The sequence below is a fragment of the Marmota flaviventris genome, chromosome 18 (assembly GCF_047511675.1).
Source record: "Marmota flaviventris isolate mMarFla1 chromosome 18, mMarFla1.hap1, whole genome shotgun sequence".
Taxonomy (NCBI): Eukaryota; Metazoa; Chordata; class Mammalia; order Rodentia; family Sciuridae; genus Marmota; species Marmota flaviventris.
Window position 1 is genome coordinate 9,984,954 of NC_092515.1, and position 19,248 is coordinate 10,004,201.

The following is a 19,248-nucleotide window of genomic DNA, read 5'->3' on the forward strand; positions in this document are numbered from 1 at the left end:
AACAACATACATAAAAGCTCCAAGAACTCTGTCCCCACACTACTGTGCCCAACACAGGCTGGCTAGCAAGAGTGGGTGACACCCATAGGTAGGTCAGTCAGGACCAGTACTACTGATTATTACTTATTCATTAATTCGGCAAACATTTGTGGAGAAAAATTAAACTGGAGAGGGAAATATTGGGGTTGGGCAGGTCAGAGAAGGCCACTCAGAGTAGGTGACAATTGAGCAGAGACCTGAACAGGTGAGAAGGCCAGAAAATGTATGGAGAAAATGTTATCACATCCAAGGAATAGCCACTTCCATATGTTATATATGATATACTGAAAATATTAACACCGATTTAATAATTGATTTTATTAATTAGTCTATTATAAGCGTAAATGCCTTCTCCTAGCCAACAGAGCTACTACTCTTATGTTAGGTCAACAAAGAGCTAGCTGGAGGAGACTCCCAGGCCTCTGCCCTCCACCCGGGAGTCCTAGGGGTGGTTCAGAATGGGGGCCTGGGCTGCCTGAGTTCCCATCCAGGTCCCACCTGCTCATGAGCAAGTTAATTACTCTCTCCATGAGTCAGAATCCCAGCCATGAAGCAAGTGGCATCCTGGATGATGGGGATGTGATAAGAAACCAGGCTGTATCCATGCCCAGTGGGGCAGTCAGGTATATAAACATGCCAATGGTGGAGAATGGGGCCAATGATGGGGAAGGGGCTGCTCTGTAGCTAAGATGGCCAGGAGAGGCCTCTCTGAGCAAAGGCCAAGGGAAGGAAAGGAGGGAGGGAGGGAGACGGCTATCACTGTCCAGGCAGAGGGAAAGGCCCCTGTGAAATGTTCCTGGTCTGTTCAGCAGGGAAGCTGGCAGTCTGCAAGAGAACGAACAGGGGAGGGGGCTGAATGATGAGATCTGAGATGTCACAGGTGGCCAGATGATGATCACACAGGCAAGCCTACAGCTGGCTAGCAGCACCGCCTCCTTGGACTGGTGTGAGGATTAAATGAGTGAAGTGTGTTGAAATCTTTGGCAAAATTCAGCAGCGACTGACACATAGCACACATTCCATGCATACTAACCCTGCCATCATCTTGCTGTTATTATCTTATTGTTGTTTCTGGGGCTCCCAGAATACCACACCCTAGGCCCATCCATTGATCCCCTATCCCAGAGGTCCAAGGACAACTGCCTGAACCCCAGGGGTCCTAAAAAACACCTCTCTGTCTCTAGATCTGAGCTCTTAACTTTATTTGGGGGAAGGGTCTCTAGTGCTTTTTGTAAAGGCTCATGATATCTGGGAGTCTCTTTCCCCAGAAAGCTCAGAATCCAGATATTGTGCTTTTATTTTCTGGAGATTCAGGTATTGAACTAAAAATCCCTGATTTCCCTGCAAGCAGATCGCTGCACATTTCAACAGATTCCTCATTTTCTGACCCTTAATACCGTGCCTGGCAGCGCAGGCCCCACCCCACCGGGAGTACAGGACCCCGCCCTCAGGCCCCGCCCACAGACCCCGCCCCTCAGACTCCACCAGCCAATCAGCGGGCGCGCCATCCCCGTTACCAAGGCACCGGAGGTTACTAAGGCGTTGGAGGAAGCCGCGGAACACCTAAGAAGCCACGCAGCATCACCGCCCCCACTCGTGGCACCTGAGAGGAAGGGGTCCGCCACACGCCATCCCTACCGCCAACCCGGCCCTGCCCTCCTTTCCCCACTCCACCACATAAGCCCCCCATCCTCACCCCGCGACAGCAGCGGCCCCTCTCCGTGCTCAACTGTCTGATGTCCTTAGCTCCCATCCAGTCACCTCGGTCCCAGCCATTCAGCCTCGGAACAATCTGCCTGAATCCAACTCGCCCCTACACCACACACGTGCCTCCCCACTGCCCATCTCTTCTGGGAAGCAAAAGTGTCCTTAGCGGCTGATGACAAACATCTCACACTTCTGCCAGCTCCACCCTCACTCCCTAGATGGCCACCGGATTCTAGCTCGGCTTCCCCTTCTCTCTGCAGAATCTCGCTCCCTCCATGTCCCAGCCCTCTCCCCTTGTGCTGTTCCCCAGAAACCAGTCCCCTCTCCCCTCCAAAGTCTCCTATTTGCATCCATCTCTCACTGATTGGGGGGTGGGGGAAACTGTCACACTGCTTCTCCCTACACCAGTCCCCCCATCTTCCTAGGGTTCCCCACATATCCCACCAGAATTCTCCCTCCCCAAAAAAAAATCATTTCGCCAGGATTCTGCCCGCATATTTATTCAAGGTAACCCCACTTTTAGCCTGTATTCTATCGTCCCATATTTCCCCTGGATTCCTCCCAAATTGTATATAAAGCCCCCTCTCCACTGCACACACATTTCCCACCTCTCTTCCCTTCGGAGAGCCTTCCCAGAACACCCCCGCCCCCACTTATGGGATTCTCCAGCCCCACCCTATCCCTCTACCTGCAGCTTCCATCTTCGCTGTGTGACCAGTGGCCCATCCTGATTGTTGATTTCATTCCAGTCCCAAGGTTCTCCCAGCTCCTCTTCTCTGCCTCAGCCTCCTGACCCTGCATCCCAGCAGCGCGTTCCAGGCCCCGCCCTCACCAACTCATGACGTCACCCCCCAACCCTGCACGTGTGTGGGCACCCCAGCACCCCATTCTGGCCCACACTCCTGACCCCAGTGTTCAGGGTTCATGACATCAAACCTCCAGCTCACTGCACACTCGATTTCCCAGTCCCCAGCCCTCCCTTCACTAAGGTGACCCCTTCTCCTTTCCAGTGTTACATCACCGCTCCTGGCTCCTCCTCCCCAACTGCACTACCCGGCTGGCAGACTTCACAGCTCTCACCCAGGGTAGGAGCTGCGAGCCCTTCTCACTGGCTCCCCAAAGACAAATCCACACCACTACTCCCCACACCAAACATGGGCAAACCCCAACCCCGGGCAGCCGCCCCTCCCTCCATGGCTGTTGGCCCACCCTCTGCAGCCCCTGTGACCACCACACATCCCAGCCCAGCCTGTGAACTCACTGGCTTCTCCAATGCAGCGTACCCCCCATCCCTCACACATCTGTGGCCTGGCCTGGATGACACCCCTCTCCCCTATTCTGAATTCCCTTCCCCTTCACCCCTGCACTTCCCCAAACACAAAACCTTCCACTGCCCCCTGGAATATATAAAAACAAAAGTCCTTTAGTGCACCCCACAGCCCCCAGTGCCTCCCAGGGTGTCCATACTCCACTTGTACTGTCCTTCAAATGTGTTTTGATAAGGACCAAGCATGCTTATAACCCTGGGACTCCCTTAATTCTCTGGCAGGTTTTATAACCATCCCCATTTTAGAGGATAAAGCTGAGGCTTGCTTTCGACTCCACAGCGAGGCAGCATTCATACCCTACTCATTGTCCAGCTGCCCTTCCCTGACCACCTGCCCTTTCCTCCCATAACTCTGCTCCTGTCTCAGCCCTAACCTAAATGTGGCCTCGTGTATAAGGATGGTACTTGCTGCAGGCTGGGGATTCCTGGGTTCAGATCCCAGCTCCTCCCTTACCCAGTGTAATCTTAAGCAAGGCACTTGACATCTCTGGGCCTTTCCCCATCAACACAGGGAGATAAGCACTCCTGTCTCACTGGATTGTGGAGATTAAGTTTGTTAATGCATTCAGGGTGTGTCAGGTGCCTGACACTGGATGTTACCAATATGATCCACTGATTGACAGACCAGAGTGTCATTTTGATTAATCTTACATTATCAGTACCCTGGCATGGCATAGATTAGGGAATGCTTGTCAATTTGATGGGAGATGCCAGGGAACAGGTCAGAGGCACTGTGGATACAGCCCAGGTCTTCTCCCCTCAGCTCACTCCCAATCACTCGCCTGGTCTCAGTTCCAAGGCCCTCTCATGTGGAAGCCCTCCCGACTCCCAGGTTAAGTCAGGGGCTGTCCTGATAACCAGTATCCCACCACCCCAGTCCTGGCCCTGCCCAGCAGGGGATCAGCCTAAGAGAAGGAGCTTGATGTAGAATGAAGCAGCCTTCTCCAACCCAGGTTCTGAACAGGACTCACAGCATTTCTCCAAAGGAGCTGAGGACTGTGGAGCATCAGCATGACCTTAGGCCCCTATGGAAATGCAGGCTCCTGGGCCTGGTCCCCACCTGCAGAAGCACAATCTCTAGGGTGGGCCCAGGAATCTGCATTTCCTATAAGCTCCTTCAGACACTTAAGTTGTTAAGACTCTCTGCCCTCAGGCACCCGATATGCCCAGTTTTTTACCCCACTCCCACCACCAAACAGAAGTTCAGCAACCTGCCCCATACCCAGGGAGACCAGAGGAAGGGTGCTAATGGTGGCATCACAGAAGTAACACTGTTCACACACCTACATGCTCTTCCAGGGGCCACCCAGAGCCAAACACTCTAGTGAGCAGGTCTGAGAAGCCCAATGGACATAGACAAATTATCGCTATCCCACGGTGGTTAGTGTTATGGAGAAAAACAAAGCCCGGTATAAGGCCAGGAAGTGACAGGAGCTTTCTTAGCTTGAGTGGTCAGCAGGGCTTGTCTATGAGGTTGACATCTAAATAGAGACCTGAAAGAGGGGAGGGGGAAGCCATGTAGACATGGGGCAGGAGCCTGATCCAGATGGAGGGGATGGCAAGCACAAAGGCCCTGAGGTGGCAATGTATTTGCTATGTCCAAAGGTTAGTAAGGAAGCCAGGGTGGCTGCAGTAATGGGGCAGGGGATCTGGGAATGGTGGGAATTGAGGGGAGGGTGGAGGAGGAAGCTGGATTGCTTAGAGATCTGGTGGGGACTTTTGCTGAATGAAGTGTGAGCCAGAGGGGCCCTGAACAGGAATGACATGATCTGACATTTGTTTCAACAGGATCCCTTGACTTTGGGGGTCAAGGACAGATGCAGGGAGCCCAGTGAGGATGCCACGCAACAGAGCAGGGAAAGCCAAAGATGGCTTGCACCACAGGGGCAGCAAAGGTGCCAGTGAACTGGTTGAATCCCATCCAGACTACAATGATGGGTGGACCGTGTATGTGGGTGAGAGAAAAGGGAGGAGTGACAGGCAACTTCAAAGGTGACATCAGCTGGGTTTGGAGGCTGAAGGGGATAAACAACAAGTTTGTTTGGGCCAAGTTCCAGTCTGGATGTAAGCTATACCTTCAAGTACAGCACAGTGGGCCCTGGAGTCCAGGGCAAAGGTCCAGACTGGAAAAAAGACAGCTGGGAGTTATCACTGGGTAAAGAGAGTGAGGCTACTAGGTGAGGAGACAGGTCCTTCTCAGGATGATGAAACTAAACAACTTGCCAAAATCAGGGTCAGGGTTCAGGGTCAGCAGCAAAACCCAAGATTCAAACTCCAGCAACCAGACGCCAGAACTCAATCTTAACCACTGGGAGGGCTTGTTAGGAAGTGTAAGAGTTCATGCAGGGGTTCGGTGCAGCTCAGTGATAGAGCACTTACCTAGAGCGTGCAACCCCTGGATTCCATCCCCAGAACAATCGGGGAAAATAAGTTAATACAACATAGTAAACGCTACATGTGATATGCTTCACATGTCACAAAGCATACTCAGATCCCTGGAGGTTCCCTCTCCCTCAACGTTGTTTCTTCGCAAGCCCTCCACCCAAAGTTTCTAACCCACCACAGGGAACCGGTCCGCCCGCCCATCCACCCCGCGCTGGAATAATGCTCTGCCTTCAAACCTCTCATTAAATCGCAACGCTGTATTACAAGGGGATCTCTAAATCCCACCATCTGCCGTCTCCTGCATTAAAATCTCCCCTTTAAAGACCCTCCTATGCAACACCCACCCCCGACTCACCTACTAACCTCTGCCCCACAACCCCTCATTCAACAGCCTACCCGGGTTAAAGGGCACCCCCTGCCGATTCCCACACTGCCGGGTCAGCTGCCCGCCGCAGTCCCCTCTCCCCAGAGAACCCCTCCCCCGCGAGATCGCCGCCCCAGTCCGCGCACCCGCCGCGCCCGCCGCCTCTCACCTCCGCGGACACCCCTCCTCGCGAGCGGTTCAACTGCCGAAGCACAGGCCCCGCCCCAGGATCCGGCCCTCTCACTTCTGATTGGTCCTAGCTTACCCGCAATCAAATTTCCATTAGTCAATAAAGGCATCAATCACTCTGTCCCGCCCCAGAAGAGAACCCTCCCACTCAAAGCTTATGATTGGTTAACTTCGAAAAGGTGTTCCTAAATGAGTTTTGGGAGAACCCCCACCGTCTGTCTCATCCCTAATCACTACTGGTTAATGCTACTGCCAATCATATAAAAGGGTTGTTCCCTGAAGTAGGGTCGAGGGAGGATCCCGGAAGTAGCCTCTTGGTTCCGCCCACCACGCCTGTGGCTGGGTAGGCCTCGCCCACCAGAAGGGGAGGACTTGTAGAGTCGCTTGTGCATGCGCACTGGAAGGTCTTGGCCGCGGTCCGGAAGCTGCGAGAGGGTTTCTAGCGTCCAGATGGGTTGTTGCTTCTGATCGCTCAAAGTGGTTAGTACATCCCAGGCATGCACTAACCACTTTGCAGGCCTTGGCTTATTTAAAGTTTATAACAACCCGGCAAAGCAGCACTATTATGACCTCCATTTAACCACCAAGGTAACAGGCTCAGAGAGGTATAGCTACTATCCCGGACCGCAGAGCTTGTGACCCCTATTTCAAGCCCGTGAGTCATCAAGAGGGAGGATTCAGCTCATATAATTGAGGGGGTGGGCCCTCTTTAAAAGAATACAAAATCACAAACTGGATAGGAATATGAAAATTAACTTACAATGTGAAATAATAACAAATTAAAGAGAGCTGAGAAATAGCACAAACATTGCAAAATCCCAAAGGGTAATGTAACGTTTTTGTTAACTTACTGCCTGACGCACCTCTAAGACATGTTTTCTAATTTTTGAGCTGCATACACACTTCATAATATCCTTATGTACAGTGGAAAGAGAAAAATTAATTGCCTCTTACTTGGCTGATGGAGCTTTTGTTATTATTCATTATAATTTAGAAAAAATCCCAGCTTCACAAATCAGTATTGGTGATCTCATCTGAATTTTTTGGAAAACTTTCATAAAGTTTCATTCATATGTTAGCTACATAGTTTAGAAAATGTTTTCACAGACTAGCTTCTGGCTCAATCATTTCAATTCTTGACTCACTTCTCTTACACAAGAGCTTCTAGGTAAGCCACGAAGGGACACATTCATGCCACACTAGACACTGGCTCGGCACCTCGTGTTTGTTTTCTAAATGGTACTAAACATTGAACCCAGGGCATTCTGCCATTGAGAAACATCCTCATATTCCTCCCCACACCCTCCCACCCTCTTTTTTTTTTTTTTAATAAATTTTGAGAGGACGTCTTTGTAAATAGCTGAGGCTGGCCTTGAACTTGCAATCCTCCTGCCTCAGCCTCCCAAATTGCAGGGATTACAGGCATGGGCCACATGCCTGACTCCTAATACGTTATTGAAGCATTCTTAGAAGCCATTCCTACACCAGAATGAGCTACATAATTCAAATAACTGCCCAAGGCTATTCCAACACCATTCATGGCAAAAGGATGCACAACCAAGGGGAAGTATTCCTGGGGAAAGACAGTGGTCTTAACCAATTGAACTTTAAATACTTCCCCTTTGCAAATTTTACAAGAACATCAGACTGTAGGAAAGGTCTATACAAATCAGGTGCCCTGAAACTTGGATAAGCTTTACTATAAAGCTACCCCTAAATGCAGTAATCATGCATTTATTGAGTATTTACTATGTGCCAGGGACTAGTGTCAGAGAAAAGCATAATACCAGTCCTGATATTGCCACCAACTGGTCATGGAGCCCTTTTCCCTCTCTAGGTATGAGTTTTCTAGCTTGTAAATTGAATATCGTTAAAAATCTAACATTTAGGGTTATTACGTATCCAAGATATAAAGTTCACAAAATAGACCAGTTAAAACCTTGATCTCTGCTGTCAGAGAAATGCAGATTAGGATCTAGACCCTTCTCTGACCAGTTGTGGGATGTCTCACAAGTCACGGCTCTCCTGTGAAATTTCCTTTCTTCGTCTGTAGTTGGATTTTGATTCATTTATTCATCAAACATTTCTTGGCACCTGCTATGTTCCAGGCACTTTCTGGGTGGTGGAAATGCATGCTTAGTGAACAAACAGAAAAAGTCCATCCCTAGTAATAGGGAGACAAATAAAAACAATAAATAAATGTCAGGTGGTAAGTGCTACAAAGAAAACAAAGCAAAGAGGACAGGATGATTGGGGAAGGTGACTCAGAGAAGCTGACTGAGAGCAGAGATCTAAAGGAAGTAAATGAATGACCAGCAGAGAATGATCTTGTAACCCAGCAACTCCACTTCTAGATCTATCCCCAAGAAAATTGAAAACAGATGTTCAAATAATTATTTGTGTATGAGTGTTCATGGCAACACTATTTACAATGGCTAAATTGTGGAAACAACCTAAGAGTCTGTGAATAAATAAACACAATGTGGTATATCCCTACAATGGAATAGTATTCAGCCATAAAAAGGAATGAAAACTGATACACACTGTAGCATGGATGAAGACACTATGCTAAGTGAAAGAAACCGGACCCAAAGTGTGATATAGTCTATGATTCAGAATAGACAAGTCCAGAGAGACAGAAAATAGATTAGTGATGCCAGGCACTGGCCAGAAGAAGGAGCAGGGAGTCACTGTTAATGGGTGTGAGGTCTCCTTTAGGATGAAGATGACGTTTTGGTACTAAATAAGAGGTAATAATTGAACAGCGTTGTGAACATGCTATCATACACTTCAAAATGGTTAATTTTATTGGATTTTCCCTTGATAAGAAAAATTAAGCAAAAGATAAAAGAATAATTCGAATGAGAGATGATGGGGGCTTTTCCGAGGGCGGCAGCCGTGGAGGAGGTGGTGACAGTGGTTAGAATCTGCATATATTCTGCAGGTAGGGCTGACAGGATTTGCTGATGGATTGGGTGTTGGGAGACAGAAAGAAAGAGAGGAGTCAAAAAGGATTCCGAAGTTCCTGATCAGAGAAGCAGCTGCCAAGAGGAGGTTTCCATATATGGAAGTTCGATGAATGGGGGGTGGAGCGTGGGGATGGGGAGGTTGACTTTGGACATGTGGAGGTGCCCGATGGCTTTCCAGGTGGGAACGCGGAGGGAAGAGGTGAACAGATGGGTCTGGTCCAGCTTAGAGAGTGGATATGGACAGAGAGACAGGCAGACAGACAGACAAATCCAGGAGTTCATCACCAAAGGAGTGAAGAGGACCAAGCCAAGACCTTCAAACCCTCCAGTATTTAAAGACCCTGAGGATGAAGAGGAAACCAGAGAGAAAATTGCAAAGAACCAGTCACTGAGTGGAGAGGGGAATCAGGAGAAAGGGGTCCTGGGTGCCAGGGAGGAAAATAAACCAAGATGCATGTGACCCTTAGGATGTGGGAGTGCTCATGTGATATCAGGGCAGATCATTGGACGGTTGGATTGAGCCACGTGGAGGTCACTGACAACCTCATTGAGAGAGGATTTGGCCAAGTGGCGGAGCCAAAGCCTGCTTGGAGGTGTCTCAGGAGATTGGGAGAAGAGGAATGGAAGACATTAGAAGACACCTTTTCTGAGAGTTTTGTTGTAAAGGGCAGCAGGACACTGGAGCTAGAGCTAGACACAGAGGGCTGAAGACACATGCTCATATTAGAACCTGTTTGTTTATTTGTTTGGTACCAGGGATTGAACCCAGGGGTGCTTAACCACTGAGCCACATCCCCAGCCCTTTTTATTTTTGATTTTGAGACAAGGTCACGCTAAGTTGCATAGGAACTTTGCTAAATTGCTAAGGCTGGCCTCCAAATCATGATCCTCCTGCCTCAGCCCCCTGAGTCACTGGGACTACAGATCTGCACCTGCCGTGTCCAGCTACAATTTGTTTTTATGCTAATGAGAATGATCCAGGAAACGGGACAACTGCTGGTGCAGGAGAGATGTCCCTGGGCACACGAGTGCACACAGTCACCTTGGCCAAGTGACTCCCCACTTGGCAGCAGAGCAGGCAGACAATAGCCCCAGATGCAGGCTGGTGTGGGGAGAACCTGGGAAGGTTTTTCAACTGATGGCTTCTCCTCTCTCTGGGAACTGGGAGCGGGGTCAAGGGTGAGAGGGAGGATGGCAGGAGGCGGAGGCGCAGGTGTGAAATACATTTGCAGGATGGTGGGGGGGTGAGGGCCAGGCAGCCCCAGGCTGAGGTCAGGTGTGAGGTCATGGTGAGCCCCCTCTCACTGTGAGCTCTTCTCCAGCCGCATTCAGCAGGTGCACAGTGAGTGCAGAGTTCAGCAAACTGTTTGGAGCCCACAAAAAAAAAAAAAAAAAGGCTGGGAATGGTACATGGTAGCCGGAAATGATGGAAAGGAACGCAGCAGTGATAATCAGAAATTCCTGGATCTGGGAAACTGGACTCTGGAGGTCCAACCCTGTCACTTTATAGACAGTGCAACAGGCTCAGAAGAGGTCCCTTCCAAGTTTTATACATTCTACCTTGATTTTTTTAAAATGTAAGATGCTATCATCATCATCATCATCATCATCATCATCATCATCATCATGCTTGTAAAATGTCCCAGATGGTGCTGGATGTGGTGGTGCACACTTGTAGTCCCAGCTACTCAGGAGGCTGAGGCAGGAGGATCGCTGGAGCCCATGAGTTCAGATTACCTTCTAATTTGTTCATCCGAATCCCGCACAGAATTTCTCTTCCAAGGTTGGACTTGTGTCCTCTTGAACACATTTTGATGTTCCTTCTGACACCATCCAGAGGTAACCCTCTCAACTAGAAAAACAAAAAAATGTTGTCAATAACCAGCATCCCATAAACATTTGTATTTGGACTTGATTGTGTTTCTTTGAAATTCACTCACTCACTCATTCATTCCTTTGTATGGAGGTCCTGGGAATCCAACCTGGGCATAATGCATTCCAGGGAAAGTCTCCACCACCCAGCCCCATCCCCAGACCTGGGAGGTTAGCAGTTCTAGGTAAAGAAGTTTCCAGCTCCCCAACAGTGCTAAACCCAGGAGAAACCACCCGCGGCACACAGCCTGGGCTACAAAGCAAGGTACTGTCTCAACAACAACAATAACAAAATGCCAGGTGCGGTGGTGCACATCTGTAATTCCAGCACCTCGGAAGACTGAGACAGAGGATCCTGAGTTTAAAGTCAGCCTCAGCAACTCAGTGAGACCTTGTCTCTAAATAAAATACAAAAATAGGGCTGGGGATGTGGCTCAGTGGTTGAATGCTGCTGAGTTCAATCTCCAGTACCAAAAATAAAATAAAATAACAAAAATGTTTCAATAGCTCAACTCATTATATAATTTGCATAGGCAATCTGCAAACATGCCCCCAACCCCTCTGAGTCACTGTGTTGCAGCTAATTGCTGCAGCTGTGATAATAGAGAGCACTCAGTAAGCTCTAGGTGTTTTCCTGAACCGTCTCTGAGAGGCGATGAGCCTGTCAGCCTGCGTTTGAATCCCAGTTCTGCTTCTGACAGGCAACTTCTCCGTGTGTCAGTATTCTCATCTGAAAAATGGGGCAGTAACAGCAGCAGATCCTCTTGGTGTTCCCGTGAGGAATAAACGAGTCGACACATGTAAAGTGCTTGGCACAGTGCCTACCGTTCAGCAAGCACCTGACGGACGGTGTTATTATCACTGCAGTGCATTACAAAAGTCTGAAAGGGAGGTACCAGTACGATCCCTTTTCTATTGTAAGAGGGAGTGAAATATTCAAAGTCTTGCATAGAGCCAGGGTGCAAACCTGTAATTCCAGCGACTCAGGGGGCTGAGGCAGGAGGATCCCAAGTTGGAGATCAGCCTCAGCAACTTAGTGAGCCCCTTGGCAACTTGGTGAGAACCTGTCTCAAAATAAAATAAAATAAAGGGCTGGGGATTTGGCTCAATGGTGAAGCACCCCTGGGTTCAATGTCCTCCCCACCCCACCCCCCAAAAGAAGCCCTACACAAATGCACACGCATGCACACACACACACACCTATTAATTCTAGGTAGTGATGAAGACTAAATAAAGAATGCCTGACCTGAGCCAGGAGTGGTGGTGCACCCTGTAATTTCAGTGACTCTGGAGGCTGAGGCAGGAGGATTGCAAGTTCAAAGCCAACCTCAGCAACTTTAGCGAAGCCCTAAGCAACTTGGTAAGACCCTGACTCAAAATAAAAGATAGAAAGGGCGGGGTGTGTGGCTCAGTGGATATGTGCCCCTGGGTTCAATCCCTGGTACAAAAAAAAAAAAATGCCTGATGACCTAATTATCCCGCTCTGCAAACAGCCTATGAATGAGGTAGGGATGATGTACCACTGAAATGTGTGTAGTAATTTAGGTAGTAAGGCGTTGGAAGGAACTAGATCTCTATTATCAGAACTGAAGAGGTGGCATGTAGAATGCACATGGAATACTACACAACAGTATAAAGAGGGATAAGGTAATATGGGGTATGGTGCTCAGTAACCATCCAATGCTGCATGCTTTTAGATGCCAACTTGCAGCAATTCTATGAAAAGGGGACTATGATTTAAAACTCTCATTTTACAAATGAAGAAACTGAAGCCTAGAGAGGTTAAGTAACTCGCCCAAGGTCATTCAGCTGGTAAGCAGTGGGACAGGAACTTGAACCTAGGCAGTCTCTCCAGAGTCTAGAAAATTCACTCATCCTGAACTGAAAACAAGCATCGCCAAATGGACACATCTCTAAAGGTGAAAAGAGAAAGAGAGAGAAAATGAAGTTTGTGTCTTGGTGACATTTTCTTATAAATATAGAACACATACAGCAAAACTAAAATAATGCATAAGGCATGGATTTTTTTTTTTTTTTTTTTGGTACCAGGGATTGAAGTCAAGGACACTTAACCACTGAGCCACATCCCACATTTCCAGCCCTTTATTTTTTGAGACAGAGTCTCACAAAGTTACTGAGGCTGGTCTTGAACTTGTGGTCCTCCTGGCTCAGCTGCCCGAGTTGCTGGGATTACAGATATGCACCACTGTGCCTTGAATGAATTTTTTTTTTTTTTTTTTTGGAGGGGAGTGGTACAAGGGATTGAAGCTAGGGGCACTTACTACTGAGCCACATCCCCAAACCTTTTTTATATTTTATTTAGAGACAGGGCCTCTTGAATTGCTTAGGGCTTCGCTAAATTGCTGAGGCTGGCTTTGAACTTGTGATCCTCATGCCTTAGCCTCTATAGCTGCTGGGATTACCAGTATGTGCCACCATGACCGGCCCCTTCATGGATCTTAATAAAAGAACAGAAGAAAGATTGGAAAGCCAAAGATTAAGCACATTAGAGTGGATGCCTACAGGGGACGGATGAAGGGCAGGAATTACTAAAATTAAATTCAACCAAAGATGATTGCATAGGATCAGCACAAGTCCTCACACTAGCAGTTCTAAGCAAAGGAAGCATCAAAATCTCCAAGGAAGAAGGGGACCATGGGGTAAGGGAGGTGCCGGGGCTGATGGGGGTGGTGCCTGAGAAAGAGGCAGTCCCTACAGCTAGACTGCCCAGAGCCAAAGCCCAGCTCTGCTACAATTCCCCTCTTGAATTAGCCTCCTTGTCACTGAGTTTCCCTGTCCACACTATTTGTAAAGTCACACTATGTGGAAAGATACACAGAAAGCTCCTTCCTCCACAAACAGAAGGCAAGAGGCAGAGCAAGGTACAGCTTATCATCAAGACACCTGCACTCTGGTGTTCTTGTAGAGCTCTCCACAATAGTCAAGGTGTCAGCCGGGGTGTCCGTCAGCAAATGAACAGGCACAGGAAATAGGGTACATATGTACCATGGAATATTATTCAGTGGTTTTAAAAAAGAATGAAAATATGTATACACACACACACTCACACACAGTGGAATATTATTCAGTGACTTAAAAAGAATTAAATCCTGTTCTCAGAAGTTTAAAAAGTCCATCTGGAAGAAGAAGAGAGTAGAATAGTGATTACTAGAGACTGAGAGGGGTAGGGTGTTGGGGACAGAAGGAGATTGGATGACAGTTACCTGTTACACACACAAACACACACACGCGTAGACACACAGACGGGGATTGAACCCAGGGATGCTCTACTACTGAGCCACACCCCTAGCCCTTTTTACTCTTTATTTTGAGGGATCAGCCTCAAAAATTCTACATTGCTGAGGCTGGCCTCAAACTTGTGATCCTCCTGCCTCAGACTCCTGAGGCTGGGATTACAGGCATGTGCCACCATGCCCAGCTACCTGTTATATATTTTAAGGAGGATAGAAGACAGGAGTTCAAGGTCTCAGAACACAAAGAAATGATGAGGAGATGGCAGTGCTCATTATCCTGATTTGATCGTAACATACTGCATACATGTATTGATTTATCACACTGTACCCCAGAAATGGGCACAATTATGGGTTAATTGAAAAGAGAAACGGCTGGGGGTGTAGCTCAGTGGTGGGGCATTTAACTAGCATGTGTGAGGCCCTGGGTTTGACCCCCAGCACTAAAAGAAAGATGAGAGAGTGAGAGTAAGAGAGAGAGGAAAAGAAAAGAAGTAAAAGCAATATAAACTGCTTCTCGATGTTTCTACAGAAACTCCCATTTTATTTCTTTTGAAGACAACACACAACACAGTGTACAGTCTGACTTCCCCTTGAAAAGGAAGCCCCTGGCTGCCATTTGGAAAGGGTAGACAAGGTCAAAGCAGGGAACGGAAGAAGAAGGCTCCTGATAAAGTCCGGGTTGAGGTGGAAGGTGGTGGCCCCGGGTGGTGTTGGTGGAGCTGGAGAGAAGGGACCAGATTCAGAGCCTAAAGGAGCAGCAGGAAGGGCCTGCTGCAGGTAAGGGGAAGGGGTTTCAAGGGCAGCAGCAAGGTTTCTGGCCTGAGCCACCCAAAGAATTTGGAATGGATCCCAGAGGCAGGAGGGAGTCACAGGAAGATGTTGAGGCTGGGGTGGGGGTGGGGACTGGGTCAGATGCCAAAATCACCAAGGTGGCAGCCAGCACCAGAAACCCGGGCCTGAGAGACAAGAGATGGGGATGATTCTAGGGCCAACTCAGTCCCCCAACACACTGTGGCTTCCTGGGCAAGGAAAAAAAAACGCTCTCTGGGCCTCAAGGTCCCTGTCCTACAAAAAGCCTGTTAGGAACAAAAGACCCCAAAGGCCTCTCAAAGCCAAAGCATTTTTGCTCCAAGTTCCTCTGCCTCAAACGTCCCCAGGACCAATGAGACTCAGCCAGCATACAGCACGCAACCTCCTCTCCCCAGCCTCCTCCCCAAACCCCTCCCTTGTACCCCTAGACGGGACACAGAAATGTCCCAGCCCAGAAGCCTGGAGGACAGTGACAAAACCAGGCAGTACCAGTTGAACACTTAGCTACACCAGACCCCAAGGAGCCCTACACCCCCATTTATAAATGGGGAAACTGAGGCTCTGGAAAGTGAGACGTCGGATGCTCCCAAGACAGCTTGGTCTCCAAGGTGGCTCCGCGCCTGCACCACTGCCTCTCATCCGGCCCAGCCGCAGCCCCCCTCACCTGGACAGCCCACATCACCTCCTGGACGGGTTCCTTCTGTCACTGCCCCTGACACTGTTCTCCACGTGTAGTCAGAAGGATCTTGCCGTCTAAGTCAGCTCGTATCCTTCCTCAGCTCAAAAGCCTTCCATTGCTCCCGCTTAGAAGCAAATCTGTCTCCACGGTGTCACCAAGATAGCTGCTTCAGGTGTTGGCTTCTGGTCACATGCCCGCATCTCCCCAGCTCCGACTGGGGCAGGGCGGGGGGGTGGTCCAGGCAAGGGGGACTCCTCCCAGGAGCCTGCACTGGCCCCATCCCAACTCCAAGTCTGCCCTCTTTCCTTCCCTTGCCCCCTTGATGCTTAAGTCATTCCCTGCTTGGAATCCTCCGGTGACCGCAGGACTGACTATGACAACTCCACACCAGGGTTTTTCATACTGTTGGTCACAACCAGTTAGTGAGCTGTAAAATCAACCAGCATTTTTTAATAGAGGAGAAGAGATCAGCATCTGATCATTCAGCATAGACATAGCATAGACCAAGGTAGAGAGGGAGCACGGTTCAGGTGAAACTTGGGTTTCAGTCACCGCAAGTCAAAAAAGTTTGCAAAACCCTACGCTACGCGGTCCTGCCTCTGCCTTTCCTAAATCCCATGGACTGAGTGGATGGATGATATTAATAGCAGCTCAAATTTATCTCCTTGCTGAGACCTGTGCCAAGTGGCTTTGTGTGCTTCTGCTGGTGGACTGCGTACCGCATCCCGAGCACGGCGATCCTTCCCTCCTGACAGATGGTGAGATTGAGGCTCGGACTGGAGGCAAACTATGCCTGAGGTCACCAGCTTGGGAAGGCAGGGCCTCCAGCCCTCACGAGCCTCCTTCCTGAGCCTGAGCATGGGAAGCCCGCCCACTTGGCCTCTGGTCCCACCCCTCCTGTTCTGCTCCTGGCCGACTTGGAGCACTGTCCTGAGAACCCCATAGGTACAAGCTGCCTCATAGGTCCAACAGCCCACCCAGCAATAGCATTTCGATTCCCACTTTGCAGGCTAGAAAACTGAGGCCTTTCATCCCAGGATACAAAAGCTGAAAAGCGGGGCTGGGGATATGGCTCAAGCGGTAGCACGCTCGCCTGGCATGCATGCAGCCAGGGTTCGATCCTAAGCACCACATACAAACAAAGATGTTGCGTCCGCCAAGAACTGAAAAATAAATATTAAAAAATTCTCTCTCTCTCTCTCTCTCTCTCTCTCTCTTAAAAAAAAAAAAAAAAGCTGAAAAGCGTTTCCAAGAATCTACCACTCCATCACCCTTCTCCAAACTCCCGCCTCTCAGAGGCAGGAGAGAGACGTGGCTAAGAATGGGTCTTTGCCTGGGTTCAATCCCAAACTTCAGAACTTTATGGCTATGTGATTCCAGGCAAGCTCTGTGTGCCTCAGTTTCCCTTTCTGCAGAATGGGGTGATAGCAGCAACCTATCCACAAGGCCATGCTTAAGTCTTCAATAAGTTAGAATATGTACAAAATTCTTAGAACAGTGGCCACCTCTCCCTTCAGTGGGGGAATCTTCCCAACAGCCCCATGTAAATGGACTACTATCTGGTCCCCAACTTTGTCACAGAATAAGGACGTCCCCTGCCTTAGTTCACAAAGCTAGAAAGTGGGAAGATCAGAATTTGGTTGTAGATCTGTCTGGACTTTTAGTCACCGAGTCACAACAGCTCTTTAAGGAATATGAGTGTCAACAGCAACATTTTCCAAATTAAGGAATGGAAGACTCAGAGAGGGTAAGGATGTCCCCAAATCACACAGCCTGTAAATGGCAGAGCCAAGATTAAGTGCAATCTCGTGTGTGCCCAGGTGCAGGCTGACCTTCACTGCGGTGAACCCCTCCATTCAGCACTGATGGGGCAGGAGCGAAGAGCAGGTGGAGGGCTCCCTGTTCCAGCCTGATCTGGGTCTCTGGTGTCCTTGCCTCTGGCCCATGTCCAACCTAGGATGAGTGCTCCCCTGAAAACCCTAGGATGGGGTAGTGGGTGGCATAGACGAGGACAGAGGGTGCAGCCCCCTTCCCCTGCCTCTGATTGGGGCCCTGCAATCCCCCAGGATTTGGTGCTTGGAAAGCTGACGTTGGGTTGCTATGGTGATGGGTTTGGGGCGGTTGCCATGGCAGCGGAACTAGCCTAGGTTTAAAAATATCTAGGAGGAGGTTTGTGTTTGTGTGTGAGTGTGAGTGCGTGACCGACCGTGCTGTTGTGTGTGTCCAAACGGGAGGATTTGCAAGGGGTGGGTGGGGCCGGGGCTGCAGGCATGATGGGGGGGGATGCTGAGCCACACAGCACTCCATGTGTGTCGTGTGGCCCGAGAGGTCCGATCATTGTGTATGTTAAGCTTAGGTATCTAAATTTGTGTGATCAAGGCGGTTCATCAGTCTATACAGCTCATGTCACTAACATGTATGTCTTATGTAACATAGGCGATGCGTGTCTATAGCTTTAATCACATCATATAACTTTTCAGGGCTTTGGGGCCACACATGAGATTGTGAATCTGAACGTGTGCACCTGGATATTAGGTGTGACTGCCTTGATATTAGATATGCATCTCTTTATCTGCGTGTGTTAGTGTATGATGTGGCTTTGGGTCCACATGACTGAATGTGCATTTGAGGTGAGTATGGGTGTGTGTGTGTGTGTGTGTGTGTGTGTGTGCAAGCGCGCGCGCACGGTGGGTCCCCTGGGAGTTTTCATCCATCCATCAGTGAGCTTGTGTGAAACTGTGTCGAGTCCGTGCACCTGTGTATCCACAGGTCTTGTGTGTATGTGAGGGGGGACCTTCACCCCCAACTCCATGGACACTGGGATATGTACCTGTGTGGCATGAGTCTCCCCGCCTAAGAGGGCCTAAGGTGTAGATCTCAGCCTGACCTCAGTACCTCCCTGCATCCCTCTCTCCTCTTCCCTGTCTCCATGACAACCAGCTCCTCAGCTCCCTCCAGGAAGATAGAGGGGGAGGATCCAGACTGCAGTGGACCACAACCCCCTCCCATCCCCCTTTGCTCCAGGGACAATGGGGGGGAGGGGACAGATGGGCGGCCACCCCATCCACCCCAGGCCATCTGCTCCCCCCCCATTCTGGGGACCTGAGAGTGTAGCAAGGGAGGGGCAGGTGGGATGGAGCAGATCCCAGAGCCACAGACCCCCACAGCTGCCACAATTATTCTCACCCAGGCCCCCTCTGAGCCTAACCTTGCCTCTGGCCAAACTAGGAGGGAAGGAATCCTTGGAGACCAGGAATCTAGGAGAAGATAATTCATGTATCAGAGAACACAGACTACTATCAATGATCTCATTCCAAAGAAGAACCCGCTCCTTCCCATGACTTCAGGCTGCAAACTTAAGCTTGTCCTCTGTTCAAAATTCCAGTTTTCCCTCTGTCTAGCTGTGTGCCTCTGAACAAGTCACACTCCACGTCCCGAGACCTCCACTTTGTCATCTGAAAAATCAGAATTTCTCACTGACCTGAATGGTAATACTCTTCAAGGGCCCAAACTGGGTTTTGTGCCCTGTTGGGTCCTGGAGTCTCAGTCCTTAGCAGCTGGCCCACAAGCACTGCCGATGGAAGTTGTGTACCAGCCTCAGGGCTACATGTTTTAACTCAGGCACTTACTGAATTCAGTTCCCTGGGTCTATG

General features: G+C 49.4%; 1 protein-coding gene across 3 annotated transcripts in view; it reads right to left on the minus strand.

Moving 5' to 3' along the window:
* Ccdc61 (coiled-coil domain containing 61) overlaps positions 1–19,248 on the minus strand; it is an 86,691-nt gene that overhangs the window by 11,526 nt on the left and 55,917 nt on the right. The window contains exon 1 of one of the 3 annotated variants that reach the window (XM_071604798.1): positions 5,992–6,035. The exons of 1 other annotated variant lie outside the window; for it this stretch is intronic. Coding sequence is in view for 1 of the 2 variants with exons in the window: in XM_071604797.1 (XP_071460898.1) it covers positions 2,435–2,447 (13 nt within the window). In the remaining variant the exon portion in view is untranslated. Of the gene's footprint in view, positions 1–2,434; positions 2,924–5,991; positions 6,036–19,248 lie in introns of those variants that run through there. One more of the 3 variants, XM_071604797.1, reaches the window with a different exon arrangement.